The sequence below is a fragment of the Panthera tigris genome, chromosome A1 (assembly GCF_018350195.1).
Source record: "Panthera tigris isolate Pti1 chromosome A1, P.tigris_Pti1_mat1.1, whole genome shotgun sequence".
Taxonomy (NCBI): domain Eukaryota; kingdom Metazoa; phylum Chordata; class Mammalia; order Carnivora; family Felidae; genus Panthera; species Panthera tigris.
This window is the reverse complement of record NC_056660.1, coordinates 135,693,328-135,718,734: the sequence shown is the minus strand read 5'-3', so window position 1 is coordinate 135,718,734 and position 25,407 is coordinate 135,693,328. Positions and strand designations below refer to the sequence as shown.

Here is a 25,407-nt window from a genome sequence, read left to right as displayed (position 1 = left end):
TAGAATTGGAGTAGCCAGGGACAGTGGAGGTTGGGGAGAATGGGGAGTTAGTGTTTAATGGGTACAGATTTTCAGTTAGAGCAGATGAGATACTGCTGGAGGTGGATGGGGGTGATGGTTGCACAACAAAGTGAATACACTTAACGCCACAAAACTGTGTCTTTAAAAATGGTTAGAATGGTAAAATTCATATTATGTATATTTTACTTCAATCAATCAATCAATCAATCAATCAAAACTATGTTCTTACCAACGGGGGTCCTCCCAAGAAAATGGTGCCCTGCTTGCGCACAATGATGTTTTCATCAGCCATTGCAGGCACATAAGCACCACCTGCCGTACAGGAGCCCATGACCACCGCTATCTGCAATCCAAGCAGACAAGAAACCCCTGAGGTAAGGCTCAAACAGTTAATTATAGTCTCTGGATCTACAGTTCCATAAACGTTGCAGTACCAGGAGATATTACTAGCTGGTCCCTATAGTTCTTTTTAAAAATGGTCCTCCGAATGTTTGGAATAGTTTCTTAACTACTTCTATCAAAGCATTTTGAAGGGCTTAGATCACATTTTTTACAAAATTTATGGACAGTCTCCCTGTGAGAGAGAAGACTGGCCATTTAGACCATTAGCCTGATCGACTTAATTGAGAGGAGAACCTCCACAAGCCACCCAAAGATTAGCAAAACTGTGTTGAAACTAATAATGTCTTCTCAACAACTACCACTTACCTCACTGGAATACTGAAATAATTCTCCAAGTGAGTGTTAATATTTTGTGTAACACTGAATATGGTACGTTCTAAATATAAAACTAACGTTAGCATCAAAGTTGAAAATCTTGCTCAAAAGAAAGTCAATTGTGTACAACCTGGGTGATGTGTACCTGAGTATTCGCAGTATTATTTTCCCTACTTTTATGGGTATTTAAAATTTTCAATAATAAAGCTTTAAAAACAACTCTTGCTTACAGATTAATAAGACACAAAGAATAATAAATATGGGTTTGGCTGATTATGTCTAAGTCGGCATAAATAATATCAGAGAAAATTTTTAAAAGTATGTAATGGCTATTTTCTTAAATTACCATATGAAAGCAGTTTTTGCTAGTAATTCCAATATCCATTCTAGCAGTTTTCTTACAGTCATACAAATACCCACTTTGAAATGAAAATGCTACACTAGTATCAATCCAAAGATGCAAGACAGCACGAGTTAACATTTTTCCATCTAAATGGCAGTCACAAAAAGTATTTTTCCCTATTTCATGTATGTTATTAAAAATGGCTGCAAAATCGCACTGCCAACATATTACAAGTATTTATCACGCATTGTGTTTGCTTATCAATCAGAAGTTTATTTTCGAAGTATCTATGGCTAGAAAAGTTCTTGAACAAGGAAAGAAGCACCGGAAACATTCATTGTGACAGTGTTCAAGAAAACAAAGATAGCAAATAACCAACACATCCATCGACACAGCATTTTGAACCAATACACCAACTGTCAATAAGTAAGTTCTTAAAAAATCTGAGGGAAAAAAACAAATGATCTTAACACTTCATAAATACGTATGGAGGGTACATGAGTGTTCCATTCTGTTACTAAACTATTCTCTGTTCTTTCTGCATTTTTGAAATATTTTATGGGCTTTTTTTTAAGGTTCTATCAGGAGTAAAGGAAACGATTTCACCTTATCAGCCTGTTCTCTGTACACGAACAGCAGATACAGTTCAAACTATTTCAGTACCAAAAAATAAAAGTCAAGGAAGTAGAGAAGAGTCACAGTGAAGTAAAAATCTAAAAAGGGACAAATTTCAAAGCCCTGAAGAACTAAACAGGCATAGCAGGGTTCCATGAAAACAAACTGAAAGCAAAAGAAAGCAATAGCAACTGTCAGCAAATATTCAGAGACCAAGGATGGGAGGCAGGGTAGCTGGTAAACAAGGAAAGAAGAATCTGTTTGTCAAAAGGTAGTAAGATAAAAATGAGGGAAATGAAGCTGAATGCCATCATGCCATCTCAGGGGGAGAAAAGACCTATCAGTTTGGTAGAAAAGTTTCACAAGTGAATCGCTAACAAATTACTAGTGCATCTATGCTAGGGAATTCTGCCATATTCCTAAGGGCACTTCAGATGCGGTTTTTTCCAAAGCATTTCCAAAGCCAAGGAAACCAACAATCCACTTCTCTTACACGAACTGATAATGGCCTCCACCGATCCCTGACTCTTGGTATCCGCGTCCTATATAATCTGGTAGCATGCTTCTAATACATAGATTATAGCAAGTGTCACTCCTGTGATCAAGTTATGAGAGACTCTGTCTTCCACCTTGCTGGCTCCCTCTCTTGCCCACCTGCCTGTTCACCCTAATGCATCTAGCTGACATGTGGTAACTTACTCTATACGGATGCCCACTTGGGAAGGAACCTAGACATGCTTCTGGCCAACAACTTACAAGAAAATGAGTGAGACCTGCAGAGAACTAAATCATGCCAACAACCACGTGAGCAAGCCGGGGCAGACCCTTACTAATGGAGACTGAAGAGGACTGCAGCCACATGAGACCCAGAGCTAGGGGATCCGGCTCAGCTGTGCTCAGAGTTGTGCCCCATAGCAACTGTGAGGTAAAAAATGGTGCTTTCAACTACCAAGTTTTGGGGTACTCTGTTCTGCAGCAACGGATAACTATCGCAGAGATCAAAAAGCATCTAAAGTAACTACAACTGAAGCACATCTGAAGCCTTGGGACGGTCTTTGCTTAGAAGTACTTTGCTGTTGGTGCACCTGGGTGGCTCAGTCGGTTGAGCGTCTGACTTGAGCTCAGGTCATGATCTCACAGTTCATGAGTTCGAGCCCCACATAGGGCTCTATGCTGACAGGTCAGAACCTGGAGCCTGCTTCAGACCCTGTGTCTCCCTCTCTCTCTGTTTCCCCCCCCCCCACCCCGCCCACCTTGTGCTCTGTCTCTGCCTCTCAAACATGAATAAACTTCAGCTCAGGTCATGAGTTCGAGACCCCATCAGGCTCTGGGCTGACCAGTCAGAGCCTGGAGTCTGCTTCAGATTCTGTCTCCCTCGCTCTCTGCCACTCCCCCACCCACACTCTGTCTCTGCCTCTCAAACATGAATAAACATCAAAAACAAAACAAAAAAAAACAGAAAATACTTTTAAAAAAAAGTTCTTTGTTGTTGCTGCCCTTCAGTAAACCATTCCCCTATTGCAGAAATGGGAGACAGTCCATGAACAGAATGCTATACCATCCCAGAGAGTAATGAAAAACCAAAAGACATGGGTAAACATTGAAACCATTTTGCTAAATGAAAGAAACCACTTATTATATGATCCCTTTCACATGAAATGAATAATAGGCAAATCACAGAGTCAGATGAGTGCTTGCGAGGGGCTGGAGAGACTGGATTGAAATAAGCAGTGACTGTTAATGGATATGGCATTTCCTCCTGGAGTGATGAAAATGTACTAGAATTGCCTCAACTCAGGGAATATCCTAAAAACCACTGAACTGTACATATTAAATGGGTGAATTGTATGGTACGTGAATTAGATCTTAATAAAGCTATTATAAAATTTTTTAAAAAAGAGCTGGAATTATTAAGTATATAAGAATCAAAATTCTCAAATTTTATCAATAAGAAACAGGCTAGGGGTGCCTGGGTAGGTCAGTCGGTTAAGTGTCCCACTCTTGGTTTCAGCTCAGGTCATGATCTCATGGTTTGTGGGTTTGAGCCCCATGTTGGGTTCTGTGCCAACAGTGTGGAGCCATCTTGTGATTTTCTCTCTCTCTCCCTCTCTGCTCCTCCCCTGCTCACGTGCTCTCTTTCTCTCTCAAAATAAATAAATGTAAAAAAAAAAAAAAAAAGAAACAGGCCACGCTAGTCACAAGTATCTCATAGACATTAAACTTAGCATCTCTAAAGCAAATTCTGATAAAAGAAAAATTAAATAAAAGAACCTAGATTAGAGAAGTCACCACCGTTGCAGAATGTCCTCTTCTCATCGTTTAATTCTAAGCCATTCGCTTACTTGCAGAACAGGGTGAATGTCCATCAAAAAGAGCCCTGCCACTGCGTCTGCTCCTTCTTCTCACAAAGCACAGGAATCCCAGGGCCAAACAGCTCTAACGGCCTTCCCTGTCCCAAAGCATTTGTCTGTGGTACAACAAGAATCTCACGCTGAACCATGCTGGACAAATGATGTAGACCCCAAGGAAGAAAATTCTGCTGCTTTCTCTATTAAGAAGACATTAAAAGGACATAAGTAAGAGGTGTGAACATAACGTATACTGAGCACACTCAGGGTATAGGCTTGTGTTGGGGGCACAACACATGCACCAAATCAGGGGAGACATTAGAGTGACTCTCATGTGCATCAGAACACAGGACAAGTCCCAAGAACTCCACTGAGAGGCTACAGTCCACCCAGTCACCCATGAGGTGGGCTTCCTGCAATGTGGACAAGCCAAGAGGTCTCTCCCACAGGGTGAGGAGGTCCATGGTGACTCAAGACTTAAATCAAGACCAAGAAAGCAGCAAGAAGGCTAAGAAGGATGTGTAACTGACTATAACACTGCCTGCCATCACTACCACAGAAGGCACAAACAGAAATTTTGAGTAACAGGAAATGAGATGCAGGGCGCCTGGGTGGCTTAGTCAGTTGAGTACCTGACTCTTGATCTCAGCTCAGGTCTTGATCTCAGGATTGTGAGTTCAAGCCTCATGTTGGGCTCTGTGCTGGGCATAAAGCCTATTTAAAAAATAAAAAATAGGGCGCTGGGTGGCTCAGCTGGTAAGGCATCCAACTCTTGATTTTGGCTCAGGTCACGGTTCATGAATTCGAGCCCCACATCAGAGTCAGCGCTGGTGGCAAGAGCCTGCTTAGGCTTCTCTCTCTTTCCCTCTCTCTCTGCCCCTCCCCCACTTGTGTTCTGTCTCTCTCTCTCTCTCTCTCCTCCCCTCTCTCAAAATAAACTTAAAAAAGTAGAAATAAAATAAACAAAAAATAAAAAACTCTTTTAAAAAAGGAAATGAGATTCTACAAAACAGAAGTAAGAGTCTGCAAAAACTTCAGACAAAATTTCATTACCCTCCAGGTCTTGCCTAAACAAAGAGAGACTGGTTCTCATTGCACCAAAACCAAATTACATATTGTAGGTCAGCAGGCTGCCCTACAGAAAGGGTCTCTGAGAGAGAGTCAAGAGGTTTTATACCTAATTCTGAAAAGCTGTGTGACCTCTAGACCTCTATCCTTCCACTGAGAAATTGCAGAAGACTATCCAGTTCAAAGGTACACGGTGATAAATGTAATATAACTTACAGGGGGGAAACGTTTCAGTTGCTTGGTAGAAAAGCCATTAAAAGTATAATATGTTTTTAAATCTCTCTTCTTTTTCGATTTCAAGTTAATGTGGAAAGCAAATACTGCCTATATCACATTTTCTTCCTCTACCTACAGAGCCTCCATTTAAAAAATAAAAGTCACATGATACTCTATATGGAAAACCCAAAAGATTCCACCAAAAAACTGCTAGAACTGATTCATAAATTCAGCAAAGTTGCAGAATATAAAATCAATGCACAGAAATCGGTTGCATTCCTGTACACCAACAATGAAGCAACAGAAAAATAAATCAAGCAATCGATCCCATTTACAGTTGCACCAAAAACCATAAAATACCTAGGAATAAATCTAACCAAAGAGGTGAAAAATCTATACACTGAAAACTATAGAAAGCTTATAAAAGAAATTGAAGAAGACACAAGAAAATGGAAAAGATTCCATTCTCCTGGATAGGAAGAACAAATATTGTTAAAATGTCAATACAACCTAAAGCAATCTACATATTCAATGCAATCTCTATCAAAATAACACCAGCATTCTTCACAGAGCTAGAACAAATAATCCTAAAATTTGTATGGAACCAGAAAAGACCCCAAATATCTAAAACAATCTTGAAAAAGAAAACCGAAGCAGAAGGCATCACAATCCCAGACTTCAAGCTATACTACAAAGCTGTAATCATCAAGACAGTATGGTACTGTCACAAGAACAGACACTCAAATCAATGGAATAGAACAGAGAACCCAGAAATGGACCCACAAACATATGGGCAACTAATCTTTGACAAAGCAGGAAAGACTATCCAATGGAATAAAGACAGTCTCTTCAGAAAGTAGTGCTGGGAAAACTGGACAGTGACATGCAGAAGAATGGACCTGGGCCACTTTCTTACACCATACACAAAAATAAACTCAAAGTGGATGAAAAACCTCAATGTAAGACAGGAAGTCATCAAAATCCTCGAGGAGAAAGCAGGCAAAAACCTCTTTGATCTTGGCCACAGCAACTTCTTACTCAATACGTCTCTGGAGGCAACAGAAACAAAAGCAAAAATGAACTATTGGGACCTCATCAAAATAAAAATCTTCTGCACAGTGAAGGAAACAATCAGCAAAACTAAAAGGCAACTGACAGAATGAAAGAAGATATTTGCAATGATATATCAGATAACAGGTTAGTATCCAAAATCTACAAAGAACTTATCAAACTCAACACCCAAAAAGCAAATAATCCAGTGAAGAAATGGGCAAAAGACATGAATAGACACTTCTCCAAAGACATCCGGATGGCCACCCGACACCTGAAAAAAATGCTCCCTCCACATCAGTCATCATCAGGGAAATACAAATCAAAACCACAATGAGATATACCACCTCACACCTGTCAGAATGGCTAACATTAACAACTCAGGCAATAACAGATGTTGGCGAGGGTGAGGAAAAAGAGGATCTCTTTTGCATTGTTGGTAGGAATGAAAGCTGGTACAGCCACTCTGGAAAACAGTATGGAGGTTCCTCAAAAAACTAAAAATAGAACTACCCTACGAACCAGCAATTGCACTACTAGGTATTTATCCAGGGATAAAGATGTGCTGTTACAAAGGGACACAGGCACTCCCAATGTTTATAGCAGCACTATCAACAATAGCAAAAGTATGGAAAGAACCCAAATGTCCATTGATGGATGAATGGATACAGAAGATGTGATATATATACACCTACATACACACAATGGAGTATTACGCAGCAATCAAAAAGAATGAAATCTTTAAAATTAAAAAAGATACAACAACAACAACAACAAAAAAGAATGAAATCTTGCCATTTGCAACTACGTGGATGGAACTGGAGGGTATCATGCTAAGTGAAATTAGTCAGAGAAAGACAAGTATCATATGACTTCACTCATATGAGGACTTTAAGAGATAAAACAGATGAACATAAGGGAAGGGAAACAAAAATAATATAAAAACAGGGAGGGGGACAAAACATAAGAGACTCTTAAATATGGAGCACAAACAGACGGTTCCTGGGGGGTTATGGGAGGGGGGGATGGGCTAAATGGGTAAGGGGCATTAAGGAATCTTCTCCCGAAATCATTGTTGCACTCACTATATGCTAACTAATTTGGATGTAAATTAAAAAAAAAAACTTTTAAAAAGGCATAAAATTCACGTATCAGTTCATTAACTCTCCAAAATTTAAATCACAATCAATTATACTGACCGATCACACCACTGATTCTAGAATACTCATGCTTATCTGTGCTAAATAGATAGGCTAAAATGTGCACAGAAAACAAAAAGTCCTCCTTATCCAGAATATCCTGTTTCTTCCTTTTTATCAGCCTCAAAGCAATCAGTGATTTTGTTCCCTAGGCCCTATTTGACAACATGGACAAGCTGAAATGCATTTTTGAAATAATGGGCAGCCCTTGGGGCACCTGGGTGGCTCAGTGGGTTATGAATCTGACTTTGGCTCTCAGGTCATGATCTCATGGTTTGTGGATTCAAGTCCCACATCAGGCTCTGCACTGACAGTTCATAGCCTAGAGGCTGCTTCAGGTTCTGTGTCTCCCTCTCTCATGCCCCTACCCCACTCATGCTCTCTTTCTCTCTCTCAAAAATAAATAAACATGAAAAAATAAAAATAAAATAAATAAAATAATGGGCAGCTCTTTCTGCCCATGGGTCTTATCCGTGTTCTTTAATAAAACCGCCTTTCGGGTGCCTGGGTGGTTCAGTTGGTTAAGCATCCAACTTTGGCCCAGGTCATGATCTCATAGTTCATGGGTTCGAGCCTCGCACTGGGCTCTGTGCTGACAGCTCGGAGCCTGGAGCCTGCTTCAGATTCTGTGTCTCCTCTCTCTCTGCCCCTCCCCCGCTCATGCTCTGTCTCTCTCTGTCTCTCAAAAATCAATAAACGTTAAAAATTTTTTTTAATAAATAAATATTTAAAAAATAATAAAACCAACTTTTCTGAACGGAAAAAAAAGATATACAGTGCCTGTCTTAACTAAGTCCCTCAAAACAATTACCATGATCTGAAGCAAAGAAAATAAATTTCAAAAATAATGAGCTAAGCCAAGAGGGTGGAAGTGGGGACAGGGAAGGAGAGAAGGAAGCACGGACACCTGAAATAATTTTAAATACATCTCCAAAAGAAGAACAAACAGGCAGACACGCGAAGGAAAAACAGGAGCTGCACCTCCACATGGCTAGATGAATAACGACTATTTCAGAAGAAATATACTGTTAGTCACAGTGGAAACATTTTGTTCCTGGTGCACTAAAGGATTACAGTCAAACAGGATGATGCAGCAGGGCAAAGATCCAGCTAGACCAGACCACCACTAAGTTTTAAATTATTTTAAATTATTTTAAATTATTTTTTTTTTTTTTTGACAGAGAGACACGTGAGCAGGGGAGAGAGGCAGAGGGAGAGAGAATGTTAAGCAGGCTGTATGCTTACCATGGAGCCCAAGGCGGGGCTTGATCCCACGATCATGACCTGAGCCAATATCAAGAGTAGGACGCTCAACCCACGAAGCCACCCAGGCACCCCGTCCACTAATTTTAAAAATTAATGCTAATGTGAGACCTAAGAAAACAAAGATCCCTCCTCTGAAGAGAATTATATGCCTCACACTTCAAAAGCCAGCAACGTGGAGCCACAATACAGAAAAAGAAGCAATGTTTCCAAGATTATCAAGACTTCAGCCACAGGTTTAGAGAAAGCCCAGGTGAGGTATCCTCAGGACATGAGACTCCAAGTAAGACCACCAGACACCTGTATGCCAAGTCTTTAAACTTCAAAAACAAAAAAACAAGTTCTAAAATACACCAGAAAGGAGGGAAAGATGACAAGAGAATACAGATGTAGGTAGGTGTCTTATGTAACTGCCTTTTCTCCTTGAGAGCAAAAACAAAAATTTTAAACCTTCCAGGTCGGCAAAAATCTGTCCACATTTTTACCACTGCAAAGATACAGGAAATAACAGAGATATGATTGTCAAGAGACATGTATCTTAGAAATAAGTGGATAAGTGGACCTATAATGGGCAAGGTTAATAACATTAAATAAAAACCAACATTGGGGAGGAAAGAAGGAACTGAACAAATAAAGAAGCTAGAGTTCCCTATCAAAATGCACATGTAATATAACTGGAGTTAAACAAGTGATTGCTTCATGTAATAAAGTATATGGATAAAAATTTAAAAAAAATAAAGTATAAGAACTTGTTTTTATCCATCCAAACCAAGGCCTCAGTAAATAATAAAACATACATTAAAATGTAAGATATACTCAGTACATCAGATATCACTTGAATAGTCATAAAGAGTTTCACTCTTCTTTTTTTTTTTTTTAACGTTTATTTATTTTTTAGACAGAGAGAGGCAGAGCACAAGCAGGGGAGGGACAGGGAGAGAGGGAGACACAGAATCCAAAGAAGGCACCAGGCTCTGAGCTGTCAGCACAGAGCACAATGCAGGGCTCAAACTCATGAACCATGAGATCATGACCTTAGCTGACGTTGGGACGCTTAACCACTGAGCCACTCAGGCACCCCAAGAGTTTCATTTTTTAAATAAATATTGACTAAGTACCTTCTCAGGGAAATGTGTGAGGATATAAAGATTTATCTGATGGTGTCTCTTATCTCAAGAGGCTTAGAGTCTAGTGAGGGAAATTAGGATATATCTAGATAAAAGGAATATATGTCATTATTAAGGTATAGCTCAAAGAGAAGCCTTCCTGCAAGAGATGGCATCTGAGATGCATTTGGAAAATGGACTGGAGACTTAGACTGCAAGGAATGGGGAAGAGAGGGCCCAGCATGGACCTGAGCAGTCATGAAAGGCCATGGTACATATGAAGAACAGTGAGTGGTTCAGACTGACAGTGGGCAGTAAGGCCAGAACTTAAGATCGGAACTAGACCACAAGGGGTCTTATGTACCAGGCTAATAAGTCTGAAGTCTGTTTTGTAGAAATTATGGTTTTGAGCCAGGAACCAGATAAAGAGTAATGCTACAGTAACATGTACAGTGGACAGAAAAGGAAAGACTAGGTAGTCAGGAACACAAGGCAGGTGAAGGTAGTGCCACACTGTTAAGTAGTAATGTGGGCCCAAACTACCCATGGTGATGGCAGTAGGAATGGAGCTGAGAGGGCCAATCCAAAGGTAAAAATCGACAGGTCTTTGTCAAAGGTTTATTATGTATTGATTATCTGTCCAGCACCAGAGGAGCTCCTGGGGATACAAAGATGAGAAATATATAGACAGACAGATTTATATATCTATATATAGACACACACACACACACACACACACACACACACACATATATACATTTTTTTTTTTTTTTTACCAAAATGATCAGGTAGGGGCAGGTAGGGGATAAAGCAGGCAAGAGTCAAGGATGACACCAAGGTTTCAATCCTAGGGAAAAGCTCAAGAAGGAAGTACCATCAAGAGCAAACAGGGACACGGGTGAAAGAACCGTCAGTAGAGAAGTGAATGTGCTCAATGTCTAGTTGGAGCCCCTAAGTACCAAAGGGAAATCCACAAAGACAGGAGAACCTCCCAAAGTGCAGAGAGAGGTCAGGAAAGATCACGGATAAGAAAGGGATGTCATTAGAGTTTATGAAACCATTAAGGACAAGTTCCTGGGTGGAGAGGATTAAACGGAGAGCCTGGGGGAATACGGAAAGCCAGTGGCACAAAGCCTAAGGAGGATTTCAGGAAAGGGAACAAAAGAGGTCATGTGGAGTAAGAATCTGGGCTCTAGGGGTGCCTGGGTGGTTCAGTCAGTTGAGGGTCTGACTTCAGCTCAGGTCATGATCTCACGGTCTGTGAGTACGAGCCGTGCGTCTGGCTTTGTGCTGACAGCTCGGAGCCTGGAGCCTGTTTTGGATTCTGTGTCTCCCTCTCTCTCTGCCCCTCCCCCATTCATGCTCTCTGTCTCAAAAATAAATAAACATTAAAAAAAAAAAATTAAAAAAAAAAAAAAAGAATCTGGTCTCTAGGAGGCTAGTAGGACCTCCAAAGGCAGTAGGTTTTATGGAGTGAACAGTCAGGAACAAAGGTCCTAGGTCAGTTTTTAAGGAGTCTGCTGATCCAGGGAAGGAGGGAAGCTTCAGGGAACAGAAGAAGCTAGCAAAGGTCCTTTTCTTTTGTCACGGCTTTTGGTGCTTTTTCTTTTTCCTTTAAAAACAGAGGAAGTTGGGGCACATGGGGTGGCTCAGTTAAGCATCGGACCCTTGATTTCAGCTCAGGTGGTGATCTCACAGTTGGTGGGTTCAATCCCCTCTGCACTGACAGTGCAGAGCCTGGTTGGGATTCTCTGTCTCCCTCTCTCTCTGCCCCTCCCCACTTACAATCTCAATCTCTCTCTCTCTCTCTCTCTCTCAAAAGAAATAAATAAAACAAAAAAATGCAGAAGAAGTCAACACAGTTATTGACTGTGAGAAAAAAAAGTGGATGAGAAAATATTAGAGTAAGAGAGAGAAGAGGAATAAATGATGAGGCACAAAGGAGGGGTTGGCATTAGGATTATAAATGAAAAGCTTAGCCCTGGAGAGGAAGAGGGACAACTGTTTCTAGGATAAAAGAAGGCAAAGTCACAAAGTTTTTAGTACAAAAGTGCTCGCACACAGCCTGACTTCTTCAGTTAAGTATGAAGCAACAGCTACAGTGCAGACATCGGGTTTAGGGCTCATTTACTGGGGAAAAGATCAGAATAGGCACTATGGAAACTAGTACACAAGAGAAATTGGAAATTTTCCTCAAATTCCAAGAGGTTTCTAAGAATAGAGGTAAACCTTTGCCCTGAACTTCCTACTGGAGTAAAACAGAGAAAAGAAATGCTAAGAGAAGTGGCTCAAAGAAATACTGATGTTAACATTTTTAAGAAACTAAAATAGGAAAAAGGAAAGCATTCAAATGCCCTTTAGACACTTCAGATTTTTTAATCATAGGCAGGTACTACTTACTCAAAAATATATGGACACTTTTAGTTTTAAAAAGACATTTTTTTAAGGTTTATTTATTTATTTTGAGACAGAGAGCGAGCAGGGGAGGGGCAGAGACAGAAGGGAGACAGAAAATCCCAAGTAGGCTCCACACTGTCAAAATGGAGCCCGAAGCGGGGTTCAAACTCACAAACCATGAGATCACGACCTAAGCTGAAATCAAGAGCTTAAGCGCCTGAGCCACCCAGGCACCCCTAAAAAGACCTGTTTTTTAAAGCACTTCAAGCTTTAGGTTCCACAGGAGAAGAGATCATACCTGGTTTTATTCACCAACAGAGCCTGGTTACAGTAGGTCCACCATAAATATTTGTTACATGTTGATTATTTACAAGCTACACGAATGGAAAGACAGGGCAAAGAATAAGCATGCCAGCTGACACATCTATAGTGGGTTGACTGATGCCCCCACCTCCTCCAAATATGTCTACACCTGAATCTCTAGAACCTTTGATTATGACCTTATTTGGAAAAAGAGTCTTTGCAGACATAATTAAGGTAAGGAACTTGAGATGAGATCATTGTGGATGACATGGGTGGGCCCTAAATCCAATGACAAGCGTCCTTTTAAGAGAGAGAAGACACAGACACACAGGGGAGAAGGCAAACAAGCCAGAGATCAGAGTCATACAGTCACAAGCCCAAGAAACACCTGGAGCCACTAGAAGCTGGCAGAGGCGAGGGACAGGATCTTCTCAGAGAGCCCAGTGAGGTTGCCCCCTTCATTTTGGACCTCTAGCCTCTAGAACTTGAGAGAACAAATTTTTGTTATTTTTCAGCCACCCAGTATGTGGTAATTTGTTATGGCAGCCCTAGGAAACTAATATAAGATTAAGGTTGGTACAACTATACAGGTTATAATATCAGATTAGATGGGCCAATGTCCCCTATAAAACAAAATGCCATGGTAAGAATTACATATTATGTAATGCAAGGACCCTCTGTGCACAAGTGAGCAAAGCTAAAGTTTCTATTTAGATATATAAAGCACAAAGTCACTGCATAACATAAAATATATAATAAATGCCAACAATGCACTATATCAATAGAAAATAAAGATGAGATACCATAACTGTGAGAAAAGGCTAATTCATTAGAATATTACTAAAAACACTACAAACTTAAGAAATTCAGGAACAAAACATAAACAAAGCACAAGCATTGGTGTTATGAAGTATTTCAGATTAAAGATTACAGAATAATAAATACTTTAACCTAATATCCAGTCTTAACAAATCTTGACATTTGGCCAAATTTACTTCAGATTTGTGTTAAGGAAATAAAATATTTCAGAAATAGTTGAAACCTCCTGCCTTCCCCCCTTTCTCCTCCCTCCCGCCTCAAAGGTATCCATTGTCCTAAAGCTCTGTGTATGATTCCCATGTACATTTTAAGATAAAGTAATAGATTTTTTTGATGGTTTTAACATTTACATACAAAGCAAATGACTATGCATTTATTCTATTATTTTTACAGACTATTTATGTTGATGAGTGCAACTCTAGTTCAACTCTAGTTCATTCATTTTAACAGCTACAAATGGTATTATTCATCTCCCAATAATGGTCATGTAGGTCATTTGTTAACTTTTGCTAGGACAATGCTACAACAATCTTTTTTGCTCATGTCTCCTCATTCAGACACCAGAATGTCTCAAAGTGTAGTCCTAAAAAAGCAACTACTGGGGCACCTGGGTGGCTCAGTCGGTTAAGCGTTGAACTTCGGCACCGGTCAGGATCTCACAGTTTGTGGGTTTGAGCCCCGCATCAGGCTCTGTACTAGCAGCTCAGAGCCTAGAGCCTGCTTCGGATTCTGTGTCTCCCTCCCTCTCTCTCTGTCCCTCCCCTGCTCATGCTCTGTCTCTCAAAAATAAATAAATGTAAAAAAAATTAAAAATTAAAAAAAACCAATTACTCAGTGTCCTTTCTTTTGACAAACTCTTTTCCTTTAGTGAACAGCCTTTATTAAAACATAAAAGCATGCCCATAATTAAGAGAATAATCTGACCTTAAGGCACTTTCTGTGGGGGGAAAAAAAAATCTACATTCTGTGTTAAATTCTGTTTTAAATCATCTCAGGCTATCTAGCTGGCAAAGGCATTTGGAGCAAAAAAACAATACCTTTCATTAATGAGAAGTTACCTGTGCAATATTTTGAGAAGACATAATTGCCTGATTATAGAATATACGGCCAAAGTGATCTCGATCTGGAAATATTTCTGCTTGCCAAGGTAAGTTTGCGCCTCCTGAATCAACTGAAGACAAGGGAAATAACAGAAATAAGTACGTCTGAATGAACGAAACATGCTGTACAAAGGAAGACGTGTACCACTGACAGCAACAGTTCTTCATCACATTCACACAAAACTTGCCCTATCACCGTTCTGAACTATTCAACAGGATCTTTCTCCAGTCCCCCAACGCAGCCAAAAAATTCACTGTTTTCATCAAATCCATTAGGCTCTCCTCCCTGTGCAAAATTCCACTTGAAATATTTAGGACATTCTCTCCTTTGAGGACCAGCTAAAGCCCCAGAAACACCACAAATTTTTAACCAGTTCAGCTAAAAAAAAAAAAAAGTATCTTTCTTTCTTTTAAACCAATGCAAAGCCACACGCATTATTCATGTGACAGTTTGTCACATAGTGTCTCTGGGACTGTTTATACTGCAGGGCTGAGTGGGGGATAAGAAGGTCAGCTGAATTTGGAAGAGAGCTTGGTTACTTCATATCTGTGTGATTACCGACATGTCCTAGCCATTCTATGCTTCCTGTTCCTCACCTGTGAAATCAAAGTAACAACGGTAGCTCTCCCAGGAAGCTATTCCTGGGGTGACATGAAATAATGTATAAAAAGCGCTTACTTAGTTCAGCACAGAGTGAGTGCAAATAGCAATGCTGTGAAAAGTTAGCTAGTCCTATGCCCACCACTCTTGCCTACAATCATCATGTCTTTTGTTGTTATTTAGTACATGACATCCTGTCTCTGGTGCATTTAAGCTTGCCCAAGATGGGGACAACATAATACTCTTTACTCCATTACCTACAGTGTTTGGCACAGCACCTGTAAACAGTAGGGCCTCATTTGCTGTTTTCTGTATGTGCAAAACAAAGTTCACACTGTGAGTCACCCAGGTAAATGCACTTTTGCAGCGAAAAAAATCTCTAAGTCAGTACCTGTACAAACACTTGCAAAAATGAACAATATATATATGCTGGTATTTCACCAAACTAAACCATTATCCAGGCAGTGCCAATTTTAAACTGCCTTGCTTTTATGTTCCTTTTGAAATACCCTTAGATTTAAGTGTATTTTAATTTCAAATATAAATTTACTTTCATTAAAAATTAAATTTCTTAAATTGCATTTGCTGAAAATTATATACATACTCAAGCATTTAAATTAGTACCTAGCACTCAAGAGATCCATAAATATTAACTATTATTTTCTCACAGTTTGAACTCATTAAGGTTAAGACAAAAAGAAAATATATAGAAGAAAAAAATCTACACCCATGTAGAGAAAAAACTGGCATACATGAAAATACTGTCACAGGTTATTCCTCAGTGATGTTGTTATGGGTAGTTCTTGTTCACATTTTCTTCCTGAGTTTTCAGCAAAGAGCATGCATTTCTTTTGTAATTATGGAAGAAACCAACAGTTTTTAAAAATACCCAATGATGGGGGGTTGTGGGTGGCTTAGTCAGTTAAGCCCGCCTTTGGCTCAGGTCATGATCTCCTGGCTTGGGGTTCAAGCCTCACATGGGACTCTGCTGTCAGTACAGAGACCACTTCAAATCCTCTGTCCCACTCTCTCTCTGTCCCTCCCCTACACTGTCAAAAAAAAAAAAAAAATGATGACATCATATAACCTTGTAAACACTCTTGCATTTTACCACCTAAAAATAATTCATTTTACGACTCTTGTGACTTGCCCAAGTAGATGCAGGGGAGCCTGTTTTGCATTGCAATTTCTTGTGCCCGCAAATGCTTTTTCACAGTCACGGGATAGTAGGTCCCTCCTTTGATGGTGGCATCATTGGCAACAATTATACATTCTACTCTGAAAGACAGAAATTTCATCACAAAGAGAATAAGAGAGACTTCTTCAAAGTTAAAAGGCCAAGTACATTTCATTGTAAGACACTCCAATGCAACCTTCAACTTCTAGTACATATCACCAATGACAGTCATTAGCAGATGATCTCATGATATGAAAGCAAGCTTTAATCAAAGTCCACATACTCATTTATATCATCACTTTTAACAAGTTTACAAACTCATACTTGACTTTTAAAGAGTCATCGGTCCTCTATTAGCAGTGAAAAACTAACAACCTCAGCCACATTTCATAATGGTTCTTTCAATGAAATGATCCTAGCGAGACAATAATAAAATATACACACAAAAAAAATCCAAGTCTCAAGGGTGAGAAATCTCTCATAATAAACCACCAAGTTTCCTTTTAGGATGGTAATTTGCAAAAATGAAAACTGATCCATCAAGAGAATTTACTTTTCTTATTTTCAAAAGTTCTTACCACATGCTTTCATGCACTTCATGAAAGTTACTACCACATGCTTTTCAAAAAACTAAAACAAGTTTAAAACACAATATCTATCGTGCTTAAAGTAACAAGAGATGCAAAGTATAAAATGGCATATTGAGAGCACCTGGGTGGCTCAGTTAGCTGAGTGTCTGACTCTTGATTTCTGCTCAGGTCATGATCTCAGAGTTCGTGAATTGGAGCCCCACGCCAGGTTCTGCACTGACAGTGTGAAGCCTGCTTGGGAGTCTCTCTCTCCCTCCCTCTCTCTCAAAATAAAATTTAAAAGCCACACTTGAAAAAAGTAAAAAGTAAGATAAAATAGTGTATTGAAAACTTACTAAAGTGCATCATCAGTGGTGCCCTTTCTCACCAGAACCACTGAGCTGAGTGCCACGCCCATAAGGAGGACACGAAGAGCAGAGTGGTGAGTGCAAACCACCTATAAGGCAAACTGCTCAACCCTGCCGGGAAACCGGAAGGAAACCTGAGTGAACAACAGTGGGTTCTTTAAAAAAAATGTAATCTTGGGGCTCCTGGGTGGCTCGGTCGGTTGAGTGTCTGACTTTGGCTCAGGTCTTGATCTCACAGTTCGTGAGTTCGAGCCCCGTGTCCAGCTCTGTGCTGACAGCTCAGAGCCTGGAGGCTGCTTCGGATTCTGTGTCTCCCTCTCTCTCTGCCCCTCCCCCGTTCATGCTCTGTCTCTCTCTGTCTCAAAAATAAATAAACATTGAAAAAAATTAAAAAATAAAAATAAAAATGTAATCTTGTTTATATTTCTGTTTTTTTTTTAAGATTTTATTTTTAAGTAATCTCTACACCCAACATGGGCTTGAACTTACAACCCCAAATACAAGAGCTGTACACTCCACCAATTGAGCCAGCCAGGCACTCCTATTTATGATATGCTTTAAAACCTCACTTTATATTCTCTAGAATTCTAAAAAGTGAGTCACTGAATCCCTGTTGAAAATAAAGTAGAGAACAGCAACTGAACAGCGGCCTCAGGTAGCAACGGACTGCTCGCATTAGGGTACGTGGCCAGCAGTGCTCCCCACAAGATAAAAGGGTTCCTCTCCTTAGAGCATCTATTTTATTGATATAAAGCTTCTTTCCACATTACAGTTAGCATTTTAGAGTGGACTGCCAATTTTTCATGACTTTAGTAAACAAATTAGATTTCAAAGGAAATTTATGCTCTGGCAGGTTGTTGAGGCTATCATCTCACACCTACAGGGTGCACTGTTCTGCCCCGCCCTGGGGGTGGTGCCCTAAAAAACCTTAAGAAGCTGTGATTCAGGAAAGGGGCCAGGCTATGGAGTCTGGTGGAGTATGGTGTATGGAGTATGGAGTATGGTGAAATGTTGGCTCTGCCACTTGCTGAACATGTGACCTTGAACAAGAGACTGAGCCACAAGAGACAGAGCCACTCTCACTTGCTTATTAAAAGGTCACAAGGGCACCTGGGTGGCTAAGTCACGTTGAGCATCCAACTCTGGATTTCGGCTCAGGTCATGATCTCAGCAACATGGAATCGAGCCTCACGTCATGCTCTGCACTGAACATGGAGCCTGCTTGGGATTCTCTCCCTCCCTCTGTCCCTCCCCAGCTCATGTGTATGCTGTGCGTGCTCTTTCTCTTTCACAAACAAACCAACAAACAAACAAAAAAGGTCACAGACCTGTTACGGAATAAAAAATAAAATTAGTCCACAAAAAGACTGCATTGTACATCTACTGGTTTTGTATACCCACAATCTATTATTTTGGCAACAGAACTAAACTTTCTTTCAGACACTGCCTCTTACCTAATCCATGTGGTTCAAGTGACACTGGCCCCCAAAGCCTATCTTCAAAGGTATAGAAAAGAACCAGCTCCTTCTACCCAAAGTCCACAGTGTGGCTCAGCAAGGGGCGTGGGCCCCCATTTACTTTTACTCCTGAGTGACCTCAAGAAAGCTGATTTTCATATACCTCAGTTGTTTCACTTGTACGTGATAAAAAAAATTTTAAATAGGGATAACAGTAGTATCTATTTTATAAGGATAATATTCATACTTATTTCAGTGATTTAACATTCATTTAATACTTGGGGCACCTGGGTGGCTCAGTCAGTTAAGTGTCTGACTTTGGCTCAGGTCATGATCTCACAGTTAGTGAGTTCAAGCCCCGAATTGGGCTCTGTGCTGACAGCTCAGAGCCTGGAGCCTGCTTCAGATTCTGTGTCTCCCTCTCTCTCTGACCCTCTCCTGCTCGTGCCCTCTTTCTCACTCAAGAATAAACATTAAAAAAAATTTTTTAGGGGCGCCTGGATGGCTCAGTCGGTTGAGCGTCCGACTTCGGCTCAGGTCATGATCTCACGGTCCGTGAGTTCGAGCCCCGCGTCGGGCTCTGTGCTGACAGCTCAGAGCCTGGAGCCCATTTCAGATTCTGTGTCTCCCTCTCTCTCTGCCCCTCCCCTGTTCATACTCTGTCTCTGTCTCAAAAATAAATAAACGTTAAAAAAAAATTTTTTTTAATAAAAAAATATTCATTTAATACTTAAAATATTCCCTGGCACATAGTGGACACTGGATAAATGTTAGCTATTGTTATTCTGGATTATCTAATTTAAGGAATTTAAGTGGGATTCTAAGAAGAGAGCTGGGTGACTGGACCCCTAACTCGAACCACAAGACAATAAGATAAACATTAAGTTCAAAAAAGTTTTCTTAAATAAATATCAGAAAAAAGAATCATTTGAACTTGAACATAAAACATAAGTACTTAAAAAAAAAAGGGGGGGAGTGCTTGGACCCCAAGCCTAACCCCTTTGGGGCTCTCCTACCTCAGCTACTGACCTTACAGAACAGAAACTGGGGTATCTCTGGCTAGCTCTGCCTCTGGGTTTAGAAAGCTTGCCTGGGAGTAAAACCAAAACACACCTGTGACCTGATAACACCGTCTGAGCTCCTACATCCAGCTATGTTCACACTTATCAGCTAAGAGTCAATACATTCTTTTTTTCTTAAACCAGTTTGGGCATCTAGCATTGGCCAGAGAAAGAGTGGTGACAATATATACAACCACACTATTTACGTAAGAAAGGTGCGTGTAAATCACAATGAACTGCTACTTTACACCTAGTAAATGAGTGAACCTTTTCAGTCATAATATCTAACACTGGCACAGCTCTAGGGAAAAGGTAAGTCTTTCCTTGGCCAGCGTCATAATGGAGAGGAGTCTCGTGGGGCAAAATGCATACGCTGAGTATGAAACCCTGTGGTTGATGCGAATAGAGAACGACTTGAAAGTTGGTGTCTGGGAGGAGACTTCTGATCACATGGTTTAAAATGTGCAGTGGAATCTGCTCCCTGTCTTTACCTACTTGAAATCACTGTGGAGTAAGGGGGATTCCACACCAAGCCCCCAAATAAAGAAAAGAAAAACAGAGCATCATCCTGTAAGTGTGATACAACTTCACTATCTCATTCTGGAAATAACCACAAGAGATATAACTTGGCCTATAAAATAACCCCTGACATCCATTCATTTATTCAACAAATATTTTTTTTTTAATTTTTTTTTAATGTTTATTTATTTTTGACAGAGAGAGAGACAGGGCATGAGTGGGGGAGGGGCAGAGAGAGAGGAAGACACAGAATCTGAAACAGGCTCCAGGCTCTGAGCTGTGAGCACAGAGCCCGACGCGGGACTCGAACTCACAGACTGTGAGATCATGACCCGAGCTGAAGTCGGACGCTCAACCGACTGAGCCACCCAGGTGTCCCCAACAAATATTTTTTAAGTGTGTTCTATGTGCCTTGTCCTTTTCTAGAAACTAAGGACATGGAATGAACAAGAAGGGCAAAATTCCTGATGTCACAGAGCTCCCACTGTAGTGGAAAGGATCAGTTAGGGGAAGCAAAAACACACAACAAATCTGTTAGGTAATTTCTGATTATATGTGCTATGACACCGTAATAAAACTAGGTAATTCTACACACACCAATTCTTTCTGGGTTTCCAGTCCCAATGTGCGGGGGAGGGTTCACCCACATTCAACATCAAACAATTCTCGGACACTCTGCGGGGGTATTGCTGGTGTCTGAGAATTCAACTCAATTCTGACATGATCTCCTCGGAAACAGCATCATATTCCACAGGCTAAGGGTTAGTCCTACAGGACTGCTCTCCACCCCCCACTTCTGATGGCAATCATAAGCTTAGGCTGTGACCTGTGCTTCCTGACCAACCAGCTACAGACTATAGGTTCCAACGACCTCCACCTTAGGTTCTTTTAACTTGCTAGAAGGCTTAACACTTAAACACTTAAGTTCACCGTTTTATCAAAGACATGATAAAAGACACAAATTAACATTCAGTGAAGAGATGCACAGGGCAAGGTATGGGGAAAGGACGGGGAGCTTCCATGTCCTCTCTTAGGTGCACCACTCTGCCCTCATCTCCACATGCTCACTGACCAGGAAGCTCCCAGTCCTCTTGGGTTTTATGTAGGCTTTACTGCCTAGTCACGACTGAGTAATTCAGTGGCCATTAGCTGATTCGATCTCCAGCCCCTCTCCCTTCCCCAAAGGTGGGGATTGGGGGAATAAGTACGGCAGAGAAGTTCCAACCCTCTAATCACACAGTTGGCTCTCCCTGCGGTGGGGTCCAAAAGCCACCTTCACTGATAGCGCAAAATTCACCATGACCACTCTCAGTACTTCCAAGGGTTTGGGGAGCTATGAGCCAGGAACTGTGGACAAAGACCAAATATATATGAGAAGCAAATTTTGGTCATCTGAATGCCTAAATACATCTATCTACAAATCACACTATTATAGTAATACAATATTTATTATTATTAGTTACTATAGAACATATAATAAAACAAGGTAAAATATATAATAAAACAAAGTAATTGAGATGGGGCTATGTTACGGTATAATGGTGAAGGAATGCTAAAAATAACAGTAACAGCCCATACTGACGTGTCACTTATGATGTACGAGGTGCTCTTTCAAGGCTTTAGGTATGTGAGATATCCCACTTACAGATGAGGACACAGGTACAAAAAAGTTAAGCAATTGGCCCAATGTTACCAACCAACAAGTTAAAACCAGCATTTGAGTCTAGGCAGTCTGATTCTAGAATGCATGCTCCTAAGCACTGCTCCAGGGGAAATATGAATGGAGAGCAAAAGCCAATCAAAGAATCAGGTGAAGAACACTTGATTCAGAGCAAACGGCTTGAGTATAGGCCATATATGTGTGTGTATATATATATACATATATATATATATATACATATATATATATATATATATGTGTATATATATACACGTTTAGCGTGTTCATGAAACAGCAAGAGCAGGATGGCCACAGTGATAGAGGTACAAAGGTAAGGTGAGGAAAGCAGGCAGGGACTGTTTCTTACAGGACCTAATAAGCCACGTAAAATATGTGAATTTGCCAGAGAAAAGGACTACTGCTCAATTATTCATCAGCCAGTTACTATTTCAGGCAAGGAATCCTTGATTCTAAGCTGGTTTATAAATAAAATTCCATACAACAAGTCTCCTCATTAAATTTCTTGGGGTCTACTTCAGAACGTATCACGGAGCCTAGATCAATAGATGCAGCACTACTCAAAAATATATAAGAAAGCAATAAAGGTATAAAAGTTTTTAATGACCGTATGAATGGATTTGGCTCTGAAAAGCTCCAGGCTGAAGCTACCAATGACCTTGCTGCAGGGAACAGAGCTTCTATTCTCATCTACAGGAGTCTGTCTACTCTCAGGGGCAAAAGTACACTTGTATTATGCATCTCTTAAGGACTAGAAGTGTTTCTCTTCCCTTTCTTGTTTCTTTCTCTTGTTCCATGACAACCCTCTACAGTAGATGGTATGATTATTCCATTTTATAATGAATCATATTATCTTGGGGCGCCTGGTTGGCTCAGTTGATTGAGTATCCGACTTCGGCTCAGGTCATGATCTTGCGGTTCATGAGTTCAAGCCCCGTGTCGGGCTCCGTGTTGACAGCTCGGAGCCTGGAGCCCGCTTCAGATTCTGTGTCTCCCTCTCTCTCTATCCCTTCCCCACTGACATTCTCACTGTGTCTCAAAAATAAATAAACATTAAAAAAAATTTATAATGAATATTTTCCAGATGTGAAAACCAAGGCACTGAGTGGTCAAGCAATTTGCTAAAGGTCAAACACCTACAAAATGCTAAAGCCAGGATTCTAATGGAGGCTGACAACTCCTGAACCCATACAACTTTTAAGTGTAATTCAATTTCCTTCCAAGCTGAAAACTTGATAAAGTGAGAACAAGGCACAAAGAAAGAAAACGAAAATGAAAAATATAAAAGTACAAATAATAAGATATTAATATATGCACAGGAAAGGTGAAAGAGCATGCTCTAACCTGCTGTCATTATGACTGGACACATAATTAACAGTAACTATCCTGCTTAATTACATATTTCATGATGATGAATTTAGTTTAACTCTGCATGAAGTTTATCCTTTTATGAAAGGTTTATTTTTAAGTGTCCCCTAAGACTACAAAAAGAAAGTGTCTCCACACTGGGTAAATATTAAGCAGATCATAACTGGCAAAGAGTGGAAGAGTTGTGGGGGTACAGGAAGGTGAAGCAACAATGGTGAATGGCTATGGCCGTACCTCCCCTGAAGGCACGAATTATGGGGAGAAGGTGGGAGAACACACACATGATAAACCAGCATCGGAGTCAAATGCAACTGTATCAGGCTCAGAGTCCATCTACCTGAGGTCAAAGCTGGGCTTTGCCCAGGGTCTTGATCTTGGGCCAGTTATGATCTTACCAAGCAGGCTTCCGTGCCTGCAGAACAGGGATGATGACAGTAATACCCATTCTCACATAGCTGTGGTGATCATTAGAACAACTGGGGCACCTGGGTGGCTCAGCCAGTTAAGTGTCCAACTCTTGATTTGGGCTCAGGTCATGATCTCACGATTATAGAGCAGAGATAGAGCCCCAAGCTGGGCTCCATGCTGGGTGTGGAGCCTGGTTAGGATTCTCCCTCTCCCTCTGCAACTCCTGCACACACATGTGTGCTCTAGTTCTCCCCCTCCCCCAAAAATACATAAGTAAAATAAAACCAACCAACCAGTGGGAAGTGTTTACTACAATGCCTGGCATGCTAACTTGAGATGGTAAATGTGAGACCATACATAAATATACGCAAGTAAATTTAAGTTCTAGCAATCTAGATTCCCCAAGTCTAGAGTGGTTCTCAAATATTAGCATTCCAGAATCTTGGAGGGCTTGTTAAAAAACAGATTGCCAGGCCCCACCCTCAAAATTTAATTTTATACTTCTTACGAAGACCTAGTAATCTACACTTCTGTCAAGTTCTCAGGTGATGCTGATGCTACCTGAAGAGCACAATTAGAGAATGACTCCTCTAAGACAGTGGTTTTCACCAGAGATGTCCAAGAGATCACCTACAGAGCCTTGGAAAACGATATAAGCAAAGCCCACACCTGCAGATTCTGATTATGTAGGAAGATTTGGATTTGAGCCCCAGAATTTGTGCTGTGTTTTTTTTTTTTTTTTTCCCTTCAATCTTTGTCTCTAAATCTCCACAGATAAATCTAATACATGTCTGGGCAGGAAGCCTCAGCCCTACATAATATAAATAGCACAAAACTTGCAAGTTCATATGCAAAGCAGTGACAGCTGGAAGACTGTGCCCGTCAATCTTTTCCTGCCCACATTATGGAGTTTAAGTAGAACACTCACCCTGATACTCTCCCAATGCCTGTAATAATGCCACCAGCAGGCACCTCCTCATTAGCATATAACTGGTAACCTGCAAACTGGGAAAATTCCAGAAATGGAGACCTGCAGGGAAGAAAGGATATTGCCTGAATTGAAGTTATTTTTTAAAAATGCATATTTAAAGTTATAGGTGGAAAAGATTAACAAGCCAATGTTTCAAGCATGCATGTTGAACATATATAAAATCCACAAAAAAGAAAAATATTTAAACAAAATCTAGTGTGGGTATTTTGAGGATTTACACAGTATAGCCATGAAATAGAACACTAAGTAGCTATTTTAAAGGATGTTGTACCAATGTGTTTATTAGTACAGAAAGAGAATAGCATGTAACACTTATATAAGCCCCTACCCTTTGCCCAGCTCTTTTTCAGGACCTTCAGAAACCTAACTCACTTGTACCTCAGAACTACTTCCTGAGGTGGATCCTATTATGATCCCCACTGACAGAGGAGGAAACTAAAAAAAAGAAATTGAATCACTTGTCTGAGGTCACACAACTAGTAAGTGGCAGAGTTGGGTTTTTTTTTTTTTTTTAATTTTTTTTTTAACGTTTATTTATTTTTGAGACAGAGAGAGACAGAGCATGAACGGGGGAGGGGCAGAGAGAGAGGGAGACACAGAATCGGAAACAGGCTCCAGGCTCTGAGCCATCAGCCCAGAGCCTGA

At 40.5% G+C, this 25,407-nt stretch overlaps 1 protein-coding gene across 1 annotated transcript in view; it reads right to left on the bottom strand.

Moving 5' to 3' along the window:
- MCCC2 (methylcrotonyl-CoA carboxylase subunit 2) overlaps positions 1-25,407 on the bottom strand; it is a 71,751-nt gene that overhangs the window by 31,623 nt on the left and 14,721 nt on the right. Inside the window, exons 4-7 of the mRNA XM_042988022.1 lie at positions 24,700-24,801; positions 16,317-16,444; positions 14,524-14,636; positions 251-364 (exon numbers count right to left, since the gene is read on the bottom strand). Of these exons, the coding sequence (XP_042843956.1) occupies positions 251-364; positions 14,524-14,636; positions 16,317-16,444; positions 24,700-24,801 (457 nt within the window). The remainder of the gene's footprint in view (positions 1-250; positions 365-14,523; positions 14,637-16,316; positions 16,445-24,699; positions 24,802-25,407) is intronic.